This window comes from Poecilia reticulata, chromosome 13 (assembly GCF_904066995.2).
Source record: "Poecilia reticulata chromosome 13, P_reticulata-male-v2, whole genome shotgun sequence".
In the NCBI taxonomy this organism is placed as follows: domain Eukaryota; kingdom Metazoa; phylum Chordata; class Actinopteri; order Cyprinodontiformes; family Poeciliidae; genus Poecilia; species Poecilia reticulata.
Genome location: NC_088842.1, coordinates 19247669 through 19265851, shown reverse-complemented (window position 1 = coordinate 19265851; position 18183 = coordinate 19247669). Strand labels below are relative to the sequence as shown.

Sequence of the window (18183 nt, the reverse complement as noted above, 5' to 3'; positions counted from 1 at the left end):
TTGTTCCAGAAATGGCATAACATTATGACCAGCGATACTACTCTGATATTTAATGAGATTAAATTTTCCCTGTTTGGTTTACCAACACATTGTACGTGCCTTTGCACGCACAAAGAAATGGGTGAGTGGTTGTGCTGGTTTGCTAAATACGAGTTGAAAGAATTTTTTTAAAGAGAATTTTCTTTTTCTTCAAATTCAGAACTTAACATTAATATCCTTAAGTATTTAGTAAAATTGGGCAAAGAACTTATCTCCTTGTTGCCTCCTGAACTATGCATCACTGAATATGTGCACTTTAGAGCAGTTGGATGAATGTGAGTCTAATGTAAAAACATCAGAAGTGATCGTGAAGAATTGTTGCACCCCATCAATCTAGGAGAATCGATTATCCTTGGAGTGAACGGCCTAGTACAATCACAAGAAGGTCAGACTGACCAAAGTATGTAGGGAAAGACAAATTGAGCATGATTTAGGTTGTATTTTAATTAATCTACATACTTTTTGAGCAATTTGATTTAAATAAAACTAAATTTGAGATGCGCCAAGTCACAACAACTTGTTTGGAGAAAGCTAAACACCATAAATCACAGAAAAAACAAAACTATCAGACATGGATTAATGAAGTCAATTAGAAAACAAGTATTATAAATTACAGCTGTTGAATTTGTCCCTGCTGAATCATGGGGAACGATGGGTTTTCCCAGTGACTATTGAATTGTCACGGCAAGGTGAAATGTCAAAAGAGGCCAAAGATGTTGTGGATTTGTACAACTAAGAAGAATACAGTGTTTTCTTCAAGCTAATTTTTCTAAGTTTCTTTTCCAATTTTACATTCAACATATTCTTTGTTGAATTTATATAAACTTTAGATTTCTGCCTAAAATAAATCACAAAACCTACAAATGCCACAAAAGAAAGCTAACCGTTCCTTCAGTTTATGTAGACGCTTTCTGGCTGAAAATATCATACATCATGATGTTGTTGGATGTAAATAGTTTAACAGTTTCAACAGATGGATCTTTGTCTGCTGGAGGTTCAGGTGTGTCGCTCCCCCCAGACCGAGAGACAAGAGCAAACAGGTCCATCACACAGCCAACCTTCACTCTTGGGACAAGGGCCGATCTTGGAACAGTTAGTGAAATGTAACATTGCATGTGACTAACAAGTCAGCACATGCAGCTGACAATTAACTTGTAGCCTGTGGCAGTTTGCACAGAATAATGAAGCATATTTACAGGAGACAAAGGCCGGGAGATGAAATGTCGTTTCTTAGAAATGATCAAACTCTGAAGTGTGCGTCTATGTTAATTCTCAAAGTTCAGCATTTAGTTTATATTTATCAAAAAGGATATCAATGTACTGGAACATCGCTTCAAGCATGTGTGACTTAGCAGCTATTCTTTGATTTTGAGTGGTTGGATGTCAAAAAAAAATGACAGAGGCTTTAGTTTTTGAGTCCCAACATCTAAAGATAAATGACTCATCAGTTATCTGCTGCCTCTGTGCTTTGGTTGCACTCGGTTAAATCTGTCAGGCTACCTTTGCAGCTCTTCTCCCCAGAGGACGGATGAGACACCTGTCACAAGTTGCTGCTCACTTCTCTGTCTGCTGTAGAGGGGGAGAGAGAAAGCTTTCCCGACTGTTGAGCATTGACGACGCACAAAAATGAGAGGCTTCTTGCTCGGATTGTTTTGCTTTTTCTGCGCGTACGGCTCTCTTTGGGCTCAATCCACTTGCAAGCTGAAGGCCAAGTTCAACTTGAGCGGCTACAAGGATGTAGAGAAGAAAAGGGTCGTCATCGGGGGAATGTTTCCTGTTCACAAGAGTGTTGCTTCCAGCAATGGCAACACTTCCAACCTGCCTGTCTCCTCTGGTTGTGCTGGGTGAGTGGGGTCACTTTAAACCTTTTTGCTGTTTAAAAGTTTTAACAATATTCTGGATCTGTCAGACTTAATTAACTTGATATGCTAATTACGAATAATCTGACTTCATTCTTGGTCACTGCGCCCACAGTCATCAGGACCCCTGGGGCCAATTAGCTACTGCAGCCTTTCTATTATGAAAACAGGTTTTTATAGTGTGATACGAAATAATAATTAAATAATTAATTGGAACAATGCTGCCGAGCAACTAAATTACTTGGTCTGAAATATGGATATGTACAAAATAGGACAATTAAAGTAGCCGTTATATTCCATTGTAGCGTTGAGGCCCAAAAAATTTTTTGATTTGGGAGAATTTTCTCTTTACATAATTAAATATTCTATTCATTATACATCTTACAATTAGAAAGTCTTATTTGTCACATAATACCCAAATATGAAATCATATTCATAACACAATTGAGGAGTGTGAGAGCACTTGGGATAAACACAACATATGAACACTGCAAAAAGACTAAATCTAACCAAGCATTTTTGGTCTAGTGGTCTAGTTTCTAGAGCAAACATCTTAATACACTTGAAATAAGACAATAACTTAGAAGTTACTTTTCTGTAAAATATAGAGGCTTGTTTTAAGTAAATTCCTTACTTTTAGGGAAAATGTACTTGTTCCATTAACAAATTACTTAAGACATTTTTTCTATATTATAAAAGCAATGTGTTTAATCATCTGACACATTTAAGTGTGGCCAAAAAAAGCAAAGCCTTAAGTCTAAAGAAGCAAATATATTTCAACAGCGATGCACATATAGGATTTTAAATATCAACGTAGCCATCTGTACTTAAATAAAAAAAAAATCTATAGGTCATATGCAGTGGTGGAGAAAGTACTCAAAAAATGTACTTAAGTAAAAGTACAAATACACAGACACAAATGTACTCAAGTAAAAGTAAAACTACCACATTAGCATTTGTACTTAAGTAAAAGTAAAAAAGTACTGGCTTTTAAAAATACTTAAGTATTAAAAGTAAAAGTGCTTGCTGAATGGATTACCTAATCGCTAATATCATTAAGTGTCCCGATCGTATTTAATTTTAATACATTAGAAAACAACCTGCTGAATACTATTAATCAATCATTAATCATTTTGTCTAGATTAATGTCAAGTTGTCAAAACAAAGACATTTTCAATAATGTCAACTTTGTATTAAAAGTGTCATGATTTACTGAATGACGCTTTATGACAACAGTCATAAATATTTATGAAGACTTATTCATGTCCATGACAGATGTTTATGACGGTGTCATGTCAGTCTTATTCACCTGCCTTCAAATAAAGTGTTACCGGCTAGGTTTATGTAGCATTTGATTTTAACAAAATATTTATACCTGTATTTCATAAAAATAATGGTAGACTTTCAGCATTTATTTTGAAGTATGTTGATCCTGTTTACAACTATGATTTTAATGTTCAAAAGCAATTTTTTATGTTCCATCTTATAGTAATAACTTAACAAAACTGTTTATTTGACTTCAAAGACTAGAGTCAAAATTGCTTTACATTTAATTTATACGTTGAAAATTTGTATTTGTATAGTAAAATGCAATAAATTAGTTGTGATGTACAGAAGATAAACAATAGCAAGCTCAAGAATATGTTTAGCTCTTAATATATAATAGTAAAGGTTAGTTATAAAGACTAGATGACGTCAATTTATGGTCTTAAATTGCAAAATAAAGTCTGCAAATTGATTGCAGAATGGTTTCATTTTTACATCACTTTGCATGAGCTACTTTCAAACTAAGTGTTTTGTGTTCTACAACTACATTTCCTGTGGACTTAGAATTTAATTTTGTTTCAAAATTATGTTAAAAATATATTAAATACATTAACTTTAATATATTTTACACTATAATTAACATATGGTATAGAATACAGACTTCAATGGTTTGGAGGACAAAAGTATTTGGAAATGTCCAAGGTTTTTAAAAAAAAAAAGTTTGTGAATGCATCACAAAAGACAGAGTAAAAAGAGAATTTCAGTTTTGGGTTAACTAAATATTGGTAAATTTGACATAAAAACTGTTAAATTATGGAAATTTTTTTGATGGAAATTCTGAAAAAAAAAATTAAAAATAAAAAATACAGAAAATGTCCTGGTAATTCTCTGCCATGATATTTTCAGTGTTTTTTTATAGAATTTCCATCAGAAGTTTCCCGTAATTTAACAGTATTTTATTTCAAAGTTTTCCATAAAAAAACAGGGAAATGTCCTGGTAATTTCTGTCAGTACACTTTCTCGTTTTTTATGGAATTTCAGCAGAAGTTTTCCATAATTTAAGTTTTTTTCCCCATAATTTAACATAAACTGTTAAATTATGGCCCACCACCACTTCAGGTGACATTTCCCATATTCTCAAACTCAAAGCTTGACATGTATGGGGCAACGTGAGAGCTCATCTACTGACTGACTACATAAACTAAAAGCTGGATCATAGATATTTTTAATAAGCGTATTTGTGAGCCTGCCTCTTTTTATTAAATTGAAATTAATTTTAGATTTTTGTATGACTTTTTCTCAGATTAACTTAGAAAACGAGTTGTTATTATTACAGGTTAGTTTTCTAAACAACAAAAAAGTATCTGTTAGGGAAGCTCAAAAATGAAAAATTGGACTGATATTGATATCCGATAGTAACACTGCTGTTATGCCAGATTTACCAATTCGTTATTTTGTCAGTTTTTTTAATATGATTACTCGATTAATAGTAAGAATAATCGATAGATTACGCGATTACTAAAATTTTTGCTTACAATAGCCCTAATTATATAAATAAAATAGCATTTATAGGTGGATCGGGAGGATTAATTCTCTCCTTCACCCCCCTCCTTCTACACCCAGACCTCCTCCCCCTTCTTGCAATTCGCTGTCCGGCCGCCCCCCCCACCCAGCACTCAACGGTACGCTAGACCGGCCCCACCCTCTTTGACCCCTCACATATACCTCTACATTGAGGGGGGACTAGTGTACCTCTCCTGGTACACTAGCCCCCCGAATGTCTCTCCTTCGCCCCCCTCTTTCTACATACAGCCAGACCTCCTCCCCCTTCTTGCAATTCGCAGTCCGTCTGCCCCCCCCAGCACTTAATGGTTCGCTAGACTGGCCCCACCCTTTTTGACCCCCCACATCTACCTCTACATTGAGGGGGGGGCTAGAGTACCTCTCATGGTACACTAGCCCCCCCGAATGTCTCTGCTTCGCCCCCCTCTTTCTACATACAGCCAGACCTCCTCCCCCTTCTTGCAATTCGCAGTCCGTCTGCCCCCCCAGCACTTAATGGTTCGCTAGACTGGCCCCACCCTTTTTGACCCCCCACATCTACCTCTACATTGAGGGGGGGGCTAGAGTACCTCTCATGGTACACTAGCCCCCCCGAATGTCTCTGCTTCGCCCCCCTCTTTCTACATACAGCCAGACCTCCTCCCCCTTCGTGCAATTCGCCGTCCGTCTGCCCCCCCCAGCACTTAATGGTTCGCTAGACTGGCCCCACCCTTTTCGACCCCTCACATCTACCTCTACATTGAGGGGGGGCTAGTGTACCTTCATGGTACACTAACCCCCCCAATGTCTCTCCTTCGCCCCCTCCTTCTACAGCCAAACCTCCTCCCCTTCTTGCAATTTGCCGTACATCCGCCCCCCAGCACTCAACGGTACGCTAGACCGGCCCCACCCTCTTTGACCCCTCACATCTATCTCTACATTGAGGGGGGGCTAGTGTACCTTCATGGTACACTAACCCCCCCAATGTCTCTCCTTTGCCCCCTCCTTCTACAGCCAAACCTCCTCCCCCTTCTTGCAATTTGCTGTCCGTCCGCCTCCCCAGCACTCAACGGTACGCTAGACCGGCCCCACCCTCTTTGACCCCTCACATCTATCTCTACATTGACGGTGGGCTAGTGTTCCTCTCATGGTACACTAGCCCCCCCTCAATGTCTCTCCTTCGTTCAATCCTTTGCTTCCCCCGCCCCCCACCTCTCTAACGATACGTCAGCCCCCCACCTTCTCTCCTTCTTCGAACCCCTTCTAGCCTCCCAGCCATCGTTCCCTCGGCCTCCAATTCTGATTCTTCGGGTCAATCTACCCGTCTTGCTCTCACTGTAACAACGGATGACTAAAGGTTTCCGGTATTCTCAGATTGAAAACTTGCAAGCAATCTTTAAGGCCATAATCATCCGCTCTGGTAAGTTGCGAAGTTCTGCTGAGGAACAGTTTTGACACTTCTGACAAGGTGTCACTACGTTGGTGAGATTAGGCATGAGGACTCAGAGGTCTGTCGTGAGTCGGAGACAGGTCCTGACTCAGAGACAGGTCATAACTCTGAGGCAGGTCCCGACTCTGAGGCAGGTCCCGTCTCAGAGGTCGGTCCCGTCTCGGGGACGGGTCCCGTCTCAGAGGCCGGTCCCGTCTCAGAGGCCGGTCCCGTCTCGGGGACGGGTCCCGACTCAGAGGCAGGTCCCGTCTCAGAGGCAGGTCCCGTCTCAGAGGCCGGTCCCGTCTCAGAGGCCGGTCCCATCTCAGAGGTCGGTCCCGACGCTGAGGCGGGTCCTGACGCTGAGGCGGGTCCTGACTCTGAGGCGGGTCCTGACTCTGAGGCAGATCCTGACTCGGAGACGGGTCCTGACTCGGGGACGGGTCCTGACTCGGGGACGGGTCCCATCTCGGGGACGGGTCCCATCTCGGAGACGGGTCCCATCTCAGAGGCAGGTCCCATCTCAGAGGCAGGTCCCGTCTCAGAGGCAGGTCCCGTCTCAGAGGTCGGTCCCGTCTCAGAGTTCTGTCCTGACTCGGTGACAGGCCCTGACTCTGAGGCAGGTCCTGACACTGAGGCTGGTCCTGACGCTGAGGCGGGTCCTGACGCTGAGGCGGGTCCTGACGCTGAGGCAGATCCTGACTCGGAGACGGTTCCTGACTCGGGGACGGGTCCTGACTCTGAGGCGGGTCCTGACGCTGAGGCGGGTCCAGACTCTGAGGCGGATCCAGACTCGGAGACGGGTCCTGACTCGGGGACGGGTCCTGACTCGGAGACGGGTCCTAACTCTGAGGCGGGCCCTGACTCTGAGTTCGGCCCTGACTCCTCCAAGTCAGTACCAACCTCTGAGTTGACCAAATTTAGAGGCCCAGCTAAGTGTGGACTAAACACATTTGATCCACTCTTGGTGGGCTCTTGCCTCTCTTCTTCGTCTGGATTGTCTCCACAACCCGCAGCCTTTTTGATGAGGCCCCATGCCTTTTGAAGAAAGGTGTCTTTGAGATTGATTTTTCGTGGTCGTGCAAGGGTTCTTTTAAAGCATTCCACAACCTTGTAAATCACTAGTGGGTTGTTGCTTTTGATCATTTTGAAGAGCAGTTCTCTAACTGCGTCTTCATTGCCCCAGAGAAGTTGCAGGATGTCTCTGCAGGCTTTTTTTTCCATTTTGTCATAAAAGACAAAATCTATATCCTTGACTTCTTTCCATATTTTTGGTGCAAGTTTTCTCTGGACCGGTTCGGTGTCCTTCCTTTTGTAATGCCCATAGCTAGATCTGTAACTGGACTTGTAAATCAATCTCCAAAGAATATTTTGAACCATAGCTCTCCTTTCTTCTTCTGTTCCATGTCTGAATCCCATCCTGTTTGCGTCCCTCAAAAATTGTTCAGGGTCCATGGTTTCCTGAGTATAATCTTCACTCAGGCAGTTTTCATCTGCGTACAAGTCTTCAGTTGGAAAAAAAGTCTTTCGGATCTTACTTTTGGTAGACGCTAACATTTTCTTTGGAGGAACAGGATTCTCCAGGTGCTTTTTGAATTTTTCCACGATGACTTGGTGTCCTTCTGGGTGTTCCACTAGTGCGATTAAATGCAGTCCACTGGCAAAGTGGAATGCATCTCTCGCAAGACTCTGGAAAATCCTTTCACCAAGCTCTTCTGAAACCTCAGAGAGTACATTCACATTTATATCTCCAGTTTTTCTCAAAAGTAAGATCAAAATTTTGCTATGTTGTTCCTCAAAGACTTGTCGGACAAGATGCAGAGTTGGTCCATCTGCAGCCTTTTCAATCACTTCCCACAAAAGTTCACTGAGAAAGTTTCTCTTTTTGTAATCTGGGCTTCTTTGACCAGGATGAACTTTGCTGGACAATGTCTTTTTCACTTTCGTCCAAAAAGAAACCTTAGGTTTCACATCCATTTCTCTCTGTGGGCTTTCGTCGTTCATCTTTATTGTGCTGAGCTAAAACGTCCAAATGAATCTCGAGTTGACTGACTTGTTAACTGATTTGTGGTAACTGATCAGAGAATTAACTGATCAGTTGGTGATGTCATGGACTCTATGACATCATAAAGTCATCCTCAGAAGGGCCTCATGACACATACATCATTTGACGTCATGCTGATGACATCATTGTCAGCAGCATGGCAACTGTTGCTAAGGGTAAAAATAGCACGCAGTGAGCATGCGCTCTGAAAAAAAAATTAATCTGTGGCCACTAAATGCATTATTCCCGCAAGTCTGAACTGGCAGTGATTTGCGCAGCTTAACAGGAGGGGCCAGGGAACCATTGGCCCCTCCACTTACCGCCCACCCATTTTTATTTGTTATTTGGGTTCCATCTCCTAACAGGCATAGAGCAAATGTCAGGGGAACCACAACATGACCTGGGCCGGTCTATGAGTCAAACAAACCTCTTGTGATGCCCACTGGTGTGTGAAAAAAAAGTAAAAAAAAGGAGCATTTAAATGTTTATGGGGTTATGATGATAATAATAATAATAATAATAATAATAATAATAATAATAATAATAATAATAATATTTTACTTGTTAACAGGGGTTAAAGATGATGGGTGCAGTAACGGTGTTTCACCGGTATGTGGTGCATGGGAACTCTGAGCTGCCAGTTGCTCTGCAGTTTCTCATAAGCTGAGAGAAATTGGAGTAACAGACTGCGTCTCCCGTGTGCTAATTTACTTGAGGTGAGAATAACCCTCAAGTTTATTTTAACCAGTGGTGGAGAAAGTACTCAAAAAATGTACTTAAGTAAAAGTACAAATACACAGACAAAAATGTACTCAAGTAAAAGTAAAACTACCACATTAGCATTTGTACTTAAGTAAAAGTAAAAAAAAGTACTGGCTTTTAAAAATACTTAAGTATTAAAAGTAAAAGTGCTTGCTGAATGGATTACCTAATCGCTAATATCATTAAGTGTCCCGATCGTATTTAATTTTAATACATTAGAAATGTGCCATTTTAATGAACAATGCCACAGATAAAGCATGTTTTTATTATGTTTACAGTATGTGATTACTTACTATGTGATTCTATGCATCATACTTTCAGGGATGGAAACGTCTTGTCTCCTGTCCTAACATAACATGAACTTCACTTTTTTTTTGCTACTAGTGGCTTTTATTTTTAAAGAAATCCAACAGAAAGTGGATGGAAAGAAGGTGGGTGGGAGAGGACAGGCAACCAAGGAGCCAGTAGCAGAGTTGTAGTCAAGGTCACCGACCCAAGACCAAGTCAAGACCAGCACCCCGCGCTACGTGACACAAAAAAATTAACTTTTACTTATCAAAATTGCTTCTCAAATTGATCTGAAAGATCCACATTCCCATAAAAAACTAGTTATTAAATACTTAAGAGCTTAAATAAATGCAATCAGTAAAGATCCGTCCAGAAGAATCGGATCTTTCCTGAATGTACCAGCGTTGTCCCATATTTGCAACACCTCAGTCAACACCTCCACACAATAATTCAGGGCATGAATGACAACTTTTTTTCATCGCAGATGCAACATGTGTGTCTACGTCAGTACAGCTAGCTTTGCTAGCATCACGTCCACAGATCTTACCTTTCTTTAAGCTTTCCTTCCAAGTGACGCTAAAAGTTGGACGAAGTCCCCACCGTCTGTGAAAGCGAAGCGCTGCTGATTTTACATGTAGCCATATCAATTTATGTAGCGCTATTATATTACTGATGATTAGACTCGCTCAGAGGAAACCACTGCGCATGTCTGGAGCTTCGCGTGCGAGTAAAGGTGGAGGCGATGGGTGACAACAGACACGTAAGTTACGATATTGCTCGGATTTTACGGCGCCACCTTACGTCCCTGAACTTCACATTTTAACGGAAAAAAAGAGCAACGCGACTTGGATGTAACGAGTAACGCGACAGTTTGTAGAAATGTAGTGAAGTAGAAAGTACAGATACTTACTGTAAAATGTAGTGGAGTAAAAGTAGAAAGTATCCATTATTAAATCTACTTAAGTAAAGTACAGATACACGAAAATTGTACTTAAGTACAGTAACGAAGTACTTGTACTTCGTTACTTCCCACCACTGGTCATATGTCATCATCATTAGCTTTGATACATTACAGATCAGCACCCCAAATATATACGTTTAAAGGCTCCTTGTTTGAAAAACAACGAAAAAGCTTATTGTGATTTATTTATGATTCATACTCTCAGCTCAAAATTGTGATAGCACTTGGCGCCAGATTTCTGGACCCCAAGCATAAACTGACCCTCTCAATAAATCTGTTACTTCCTTATTGTTCTTTCTCAATTCTGTAGGTTTAATTTCCGTACCTTCCGCTGGACACAGACGATGCTGTTCGCTATCAATGAAATCAACCAGAGGGAAGACCTGCTCCCAAACACCGACCTGGGCTACGTTATCTATGACTCATGCTTCACCATCTCCAAGGCCGTGGAGGGAACCCTGACATACTTGACGGGACAAGATGAAGCCGTACCCAACTATCGCTGTGGCAACGGGCCACCTCTTGCCACTCTAATAGGTGCTGGGGGTTCTGATCTGTCCATTGCTACAGCCAGGATCCTGGGGCTTTATCATTTTCCACAGGTAGGCCACTGATGACAGAACAGCAAGTAAAGATGAAAGAAATGGGTGAAGAGATATCAAATCCTTACCGCTTGCTTCTTTAGGTCAGCTACTGCTCAACATGTTCTGCACTGAATAATAAGTTCCAGTTCCCCACCTTCTTAAGGACCATCCCTAACGATCTGCACCAGTCTGCAGCTATGGCCCAACTGGTGCTGCACTTTGGCTGGACCTGGGTGGGCACCATCGCTGCTGAGGATGATTATGGTAAATATGGCATCAAGGACTTCAAGGAGCAGGTGGAGGAAGCTGGAGTCTGCATTTCCTTCTCTGAAACTCTGCCTAAGGTAGACTGTATTCCTTCACATCAGACACTGTACCATCAGATAATTCCCCACAAAACCCTTTAGTGAGATCAGTGTGGTGTCCTGAAATCAACTGTGTGTGTAAACTTTAGGTGAGCTCACCAGAGGCCATCAAGAGCATCGTTCAAACTGTAGTTGAGTCCACAGCCAAGATCATCGTGGTCTTCTCATCAGATGTAGACCTTAGTCCGCTCATCGGCGAACTTCTCCGCCACAATGTGACGAACCGCACCTGGATTGCCAGCGAGGCCTGGGTCACCTCTGCCCTCATCAATCAGCCTGGGGTAGGTCCAGTCAGCTGATGGTGTTTATCTGTTGGCAATATTATGTTCGAGCTTAATTTGACCAAAGGGATAGTACAGGACTTTTAAGGCGCGGTTCTATTGAAGTAGTTTATACTTGCAGGCATATATATAACACATGGCGTTATACAAGTTGATGGCTTTCTACACGGGAAATAAAGAGGCGATGTGCCACCAATGATTCTCCTGTATGAGTATCACTTTAATTCAGGAAATAACCAGTGAAGTGAAATAACGAGCAAAAGTGGATGGATGTTCACTTTGGAAATGCACTTCAGGTGATTGAAGACCGACTTTGTAATTGGCTTTACATGTCTCTGAAGGATCAGGTCCCAGTCCATCACTACACACACATTTTGGGCCTGATCACTAGTTTCTAGCTGTGCGGACTCTTGATTGTTCCTCTTTTGGTCCAAAAGTAATTACTTCACTTTTGTTTTTATTCAGATGAAGGACACAGGAAGATCATTGGTGGTGCATGGGCTCCTAACTTTATTTTCTGTGTAAATAACTATTGACTTCTTTTAGTGATTGCCCATTAAAAACAATAAAATGGCTTAAAACAGAAGCGTAAAACAATCCCGAATGTTTTAGATGTTTCCTCTGGCTCACTACACCTCAATCTAAAGAGTTTCTTAATAGGTCTCTGCCAAACTTCATGACATGCTAAGGAGGTAATTCAGCCATTTGAATCGGGTTTAGATGATCATCTATCCAAACTGCTAGAATATTTATGAGATTGAAGTTGTTGTTATAAGATAGCAGAAATCTACTTTGGGCTTCATCCCTCTCTGATTGGCCATTAGCTTTAGCCTTTGGCTAACCAGTTTTAACTTATAGTCCACTGCTGGCAAGATATTAACTGAGACACAACCTCACTTCAAAAATTGACCTGAATGTGCATGCTGTTTTCTTTTCCCAGGTGAACTCTCTCCTGTCTGGTACCCTTGGTTTTGGGGTGAAAAAGGCCGACATCCCCGGTCTTCAGCGCCACCTACTGGATCTGGATCCCTATGCAGATGCCCTCACGGAGGAATTCTGGGAGACCGTGGGTTTAAATGAATTTGACCCAATAAACTGGAAAACGTGGCACATATTAAATAGACATTTAGAGGACATAAATGTTGTGAATGTATCTATGTTTTTTTAGCTGTTTAACTGCACACTGGACTATTCCAAAGCGCTGAGAATCGCCAAGGAGGCGAACGGCACACTGTCCAGATCAGTGAGGGGGTTACCATATGGTCTGTGTACTGGCAGCGAGTCTGTGGCTCAGCTCAACAACACCTACTCTGACGTCTCTCAGCTGCGAATCACTTACAGGTCAGTACCCACAGCTCAAATTAAAGAAATCAGTGATGCTTGTGATGTCCTCACGCCATCATCTTTACTGCTATTTCCACATTATCTAACCTTCTGCACAAACATTGTTTGGAACCTATGAGCAATGCTATTTCAGGGACAGCTAACCATAAACATTTGTTTTGAGGTGAGAGCGATAATGACATTGTTAAGAAGCAAGTGGTTTGCACAGTGTTTACAAAGCAGTGTATGCCGTGGCCCATGCCTTGCACAACCTGGAGCACTGTGAAGACGGAAAAGGCCCCTTTGTTGGAGGCAGCTGTGCCAACATCACTAATTTTGAGCCTTGGCAGGTAGACGTGTACAGATTTTACAAATGGTATTAGTTTATGGCGCTGATTGTCCTCATAGCTCCTCGACTTTGTCTTCCATAGCTGATGTATTATGTGAAGAACGTGCGCTACAAAATGCCAAACACTGGGGAGGAGATCTACTTTGAAGACGGTGACACAGAGGGCTTCTATGACATCATTAATTGGCAAATCAGTGATAATGGAGAGATATCTTATGTCACCGTGGGACACTACAATGGATCTGCATCTGCAGAGGAGAAGTTGCACATAAGGAATGAGTCTATTGTTTGGAACAACGTAGAACTGGAGGTCAGATATTTTATTAGAACAGTGATGTTTGTGCCATGTTATGGTATGTATAGTTATCTCCTGTTTATTTCTAAGCCTCCTCGGTCGGTGTGTAGCGAGAACTGTGAGCCCGGGACCAGAAAGGGGATCCGGCAGGGGGAGCCAGTCTGTTGTTTTGACTGCATCCCCTGTGCTGACGGAGAAATCAGTAACACCACAAGTCAGTGTGCAGCTTTCCGATTTGCTTTACCATTTCAAATATCTAAAAGAGATACATACTCGTTGAAATACATACACATACCCCAACTGATGTTTGGTTAGAAATCAATTGGGTATTGACATGTTTCTGGCATGATATGCCCCCCTAGATAGACTTGGCAATTTATTCAAACTGGTTTCCTCGCAAAAACTCAGTTTTTAATGAAGTCTATATTTTTATGGGTCGGAGTCGGGGGTAAGGGAAGACCATTTAAGTAGTTTAATGTTAGCTGCATCCATTCTAAAGCGGTTTCAGTGCATGTTAAAACCCACTAATTGTAGATTATCCATAATATGTATGTCTTATTAGTTACTTTATTTTTTGTGATTCTTTACAAATCCTTTATACCTTCCTTATGAAGTTTTATGAAATCGTTTTAAGTGCCCCACAAGATATCTATTAAACTGAATATTTCTGAATTATTTTTCCTGAGAAATCTCCATTTTCTTTGGTAAAATATTGTTTGTGGTTCTCGTTACCAGAGACAAAAACAGTAGAAACACGAGATAAGAGTGCATTCACTCCTGTATAGGAGAACGCAGTTTTTCATTTTCATTTTACTGTGTAAATTAGGTTTTGGTAATGAGCCCAATGCAATTAAGCATATTTCCCCGCCACCTGTTACTTAATAATTGTCCTGTTCTCCCTCGATGACAGATGCCCGTGAATGCATCCTGTGTACTGGAGATGACTGGTCTAATGATGCTAATGATGCTTGTGTGCCCAAAATCATTGAGTTCCTGGCCTTTGGAGAACCGCTGGGAATCACCCTGATAGTCATCTCTGCCTTTGGTGCTTTAGTAACCATAGCTGTTGGGGTGAGATTCATGCAACAGAAAATATCTATAGTTAAAAAATACATATTGTCATACACTGTTAGAGAAAGGGCTTGTTATGAATTGTTATAAGCAATTGTTATAATAACAATTGCTATTATGATGAAACTAAAATTTCTGATGAAATTTTAGTTTCATCAGACCACAGCACACATCACCAAAAATTAGGGTTTTTGTCCCTCTGTGAATTTACAAAATGTAATCTAGCTTTTTAATGCTTCTTTTGCTTATTGATTCCTTCATTTTACTGTGGATAAAGACATTCTCCGACCAGCTTCAGCCAGCATCTTCATCATATCTTTTGCTTTTATTTTGGGATCAATACACTCATCTGCATTAAATCACATTTATCTTTGCAAGACAGAACTCATCTCCTTCATGAACTGTAAAATGATTGAACTTTCCCATGCTCTTTATTCTTAAAATACACCTGCAGGTTAGTCTCTCGTTAAATTAAATGCTACGATTATTAAAACCTATCAGAAGCTCATAAAGGCATGATATTATCACCTGGACTTTCCAAAATTGCTCAAGTAATGTTAGTGTATATACAGTTCTGAATTTGCAGAAAATAATAAAATCTTTCCAAGATTTTCCCTCCCATCATTCTGTCATTTAGCAAAACAGTTAAGGCTATGATAATTGAAGGAAAATGAAAAGTTGTCTTTTTATCCACTGTGTGTAACTGCTGAAAACTACTAAAACAGCTAAAATATGAGGTGTTTTCTTTCTGCTTTTTTCCAGGTGGTGCTTGTTATGTACATTGGAACCCCTCTAGTCAAAGCCAATGATGCCCTGTTGAGTTTCTTGCTGCTCTTGTCGCTTGTTGTAACCTTCCTCTGCTCTATCGTCTTCCTTGGCGAGCCACAAAACTGGAGCTGCATGACTAGCCAAGTAGCATTAGCTCTTGGCTTTGCGCTGTGCCTTTCCTGCATAATGGGTTAGTTAACATTGGAAATCAAAAATAATCTTCTCATCTTGGGATACCCTGGTAGCCTGTCTGATTTTTCTTTACCCCAGGTAAGGCAGCTGTGCTGATGCTCAGAGCTCGGGCTCTAAAAAAGGCTAGAGCCAAAGCCAAGGCAGCTGCCAAAGCTGCCAAGGCTGCAGCCGAAGCAGCAGCTAACAGCGGCAGTCCTGATGTGATAGTAACCAGCTCAAACGTCAACGATACTGCTGCTTTGGATAAACCTGAAGTTGACATTCTTACCTTCGGGCATCAGAGGTCAATAGCTGCCGTAGCAACATTGATACAGGTGAGAAATGTGAAATGAAAGCAGAAAATTAGCCACTTGAGATCACAACAGGTGTAAAAACCACAAAAAATAAATGAAGTAAAACTGATCTCTGATTGCTATCTAGGCTGTAGCGTGCACTGTTTGGCTCATCATCCTCCCTCCACACCCGGTTAAGAACACCGCTGCCCAGAATGTAAAGATTATTCTGGAGTGCGATGAAGGTTCTGTGGTCTTCATCTGTTGCATCTTTGCGTATGACATCCTGCTGGCTCTGCTGGCTTTCATCTTTGCCTTTACAGCCCGCAAACTGGAAGACCACTTCAGGTATGTCACATTAGGTTCTTTGCACAGAAGAATTAACAAAATGTCAGCCATTTAATGTGGAAGGTTGGTGGAAACATACGCCAAAATACCAACTGCTGTAATTGCAGCAAAGACTGGTTCAGCATGTCACATTTATATGGATTTTATTTGTAAAAATGTTTAAAAACTCCATAGGAGTTGTGTGGATTAATTATATAAAATTCCAATAAAGTACATTATAGTTTGTGATTGTTACAAAACAAAATAAGAAAACATTTGAAGGAAATTGAGCCTCTGGGTGTGTGTGTGTGTGTGTGTGTTTTTTTTTTAAACTTCATGTTGGTTTGTGTATTTTTTTATTTATCTTCTAGTGAAGCCAAGTCTATGACCTTTGGCATGCTGGTCTTCTTCATTGTCTGGATCTCCTTTGTCCCGGCTTACCTCAGCACGCGAGGAAAGTTCATGGTTGCTGTCCAGATTTTTGCCATTCTCGCCTCCAGCTTTGGCCTGCTCACTTGCATCTTCCTCCCCAAATGCTACATCCTTCTCGTCAAACCTGAGCGCAACAAAGAGGAGCTGATGAAGCCCAGGCCCAAACCCAAAGACGGCTCCTCCACTGGGACGTCAGCATCTCTTGCAACAGCTGCTACTGATGTCAATGCATCATTTGCATCCACGGCTATTGATGAAAACTAAGATAATCCAGAAAAAAAAAGAAAAGAAAACATCACATTAAATTGGTCTTCCTATTCTATTTGTGTAGGTTTATAGCCAAAAATGAATGTATATTTATCTATTTTAAAAAGAAAATTGCTGTGGTATTTGCTGATGCAAAGACATGCAACATGTTCATGTTCTTTTTAACGTGTAGCTTATTCAAAATTGAAGCTGTTTTCATCGCCTTTCTATTGTTAAATTATGTGTTTTTTTATTGAAGTTATGTTTACATCCCATTTATCTTTGAATGATGTTTCTGTACAAAATTTAAAACTACATGTTTTAGATTAATTTTAAGATCTGAGAAAATATTTTCTCTAAAAAGTTTGACTTTATATTAAATTGCAGTTTAGCATAGCTATCAGCACAATATAGTTACTTATAATGCAATAAATTGTATTCATAATAATTGTAATATGTGTTTTTCATGTAAAGGAATAAATTTGTTTTCCCTCATTCTTTAAATCTGAAACCGAAACTTATAACTATGCTAAAATCATTTTAGAAACAGTAGGGTATTTTGTTTTGAGCAGATTAATTATTTTTAGCTTAAGACGGACACATTCTCAAAAAAGAAGAAGCTACAATGGGGTTTAAAGCAGTTAGGGAACCACTTCTTGTTAAAACAAAAGTATGTCTAAAAGTAGATATGTTATATGACTTTAGAGGCTTGCAGGATTAGTAATCTTCATATTCATTTTAAGAAACGTCAACAAATTTCTCTGTAATATCTTCCACGAGGAGCTGCTTGGTGGATCTATTGTTAGCCTTGTAGCAAGACAGACGTTAGAAATGTCTGTGTTCAGTTTACATGTTTTCTTCCTTTGCAAATGTATGATCTCTCTGGGTATTCTGGCTTTTTGTCATCATCCAAAAACATGCATGTTAATTCACAAGGTGATTGGTGGCAATGTCCCGACAAACGCACTTTACACAATCTTCCATTGAAACGATCTTTGAATCATTCTTACTCCTACCTCTTCCCTGAGGTCATTTTGCGATGCAGGACTGTGCCATGGGCTGAAGGCCCAAACACACAACCTTCAGGGTCAGAAAGGCTGCTCAAAGGCCTCCACTATGTTAGAGAGGGGATGATTTACAGCTGTATTCCTCCCTTCAGGTTTGGGGTCACTCTTTTCCTTAAGCAGAGAAGTTTGAGTACGGTATGCTGCTGTCCTGTTCACAAGTAATAGAACAGAGTAGAAGATGGATGTGAGTTTGTTATTTGGCTTTTGATGGTTACATTTAGAGATTTACCTGCGGAAAATTGATGGAACGGAAGCTTTAAATTCAGAAATCTTACCATTTTGTCTGAAACTTGTGTTTGTATTGAACCAGCAATCAGAAAACATGCTTGTGTTACATGTCAGTTTACTGCTCTATTGTAATGGGTTTTAACACACCAACAATAAATCTCAGGCTCTGGAAGGAGAGAAGGGATTATTTAAA

At 40.7% G+C, this 18183-nt stretch overlaps 1 protein-coding gene across 1 annotated transcript; it reads left to right on the top strand.

The window, feature by feature from the left end:
• The first annotated feature begins 63 nt into the window (after nucleotides 1-63).
• On the top strand, nucleotides 64-16769 carry vmn2r1 (vomeronasal 2, receptor 1). Its single transcript, XM_008425312.3, has 14 exons — nucleotides 64-1883; nucleotides 10501-10792; nucleotides 10876-11118; nucleotides 11229-11420; nucleotides 12361-12486; nucleotides 12589-12761; nucleotides 12973-13093; nucleotides 13175-13402; nucleotides 13478-13601; nucleotides 14298-14458; nucleotides 15221-15416; nucleotides 15497-15732; nucleotides 15839-16038; nucleotides 16389-16769. The coding sequence occupies exons 1-14, from the start codon at nucleotides 1666-1668 to the stop codon at nucleotides 16711-16713; spliced, it is 2835 nt and encodes a 944-aa protein (XP_008423534.2). The 5' UTR covers nucleotides 64-1665; the 3' UTR covers nucleotides 16714-16769.
• Nucleotides 16770-18183: the final 1414 nt, after the last annotated feature.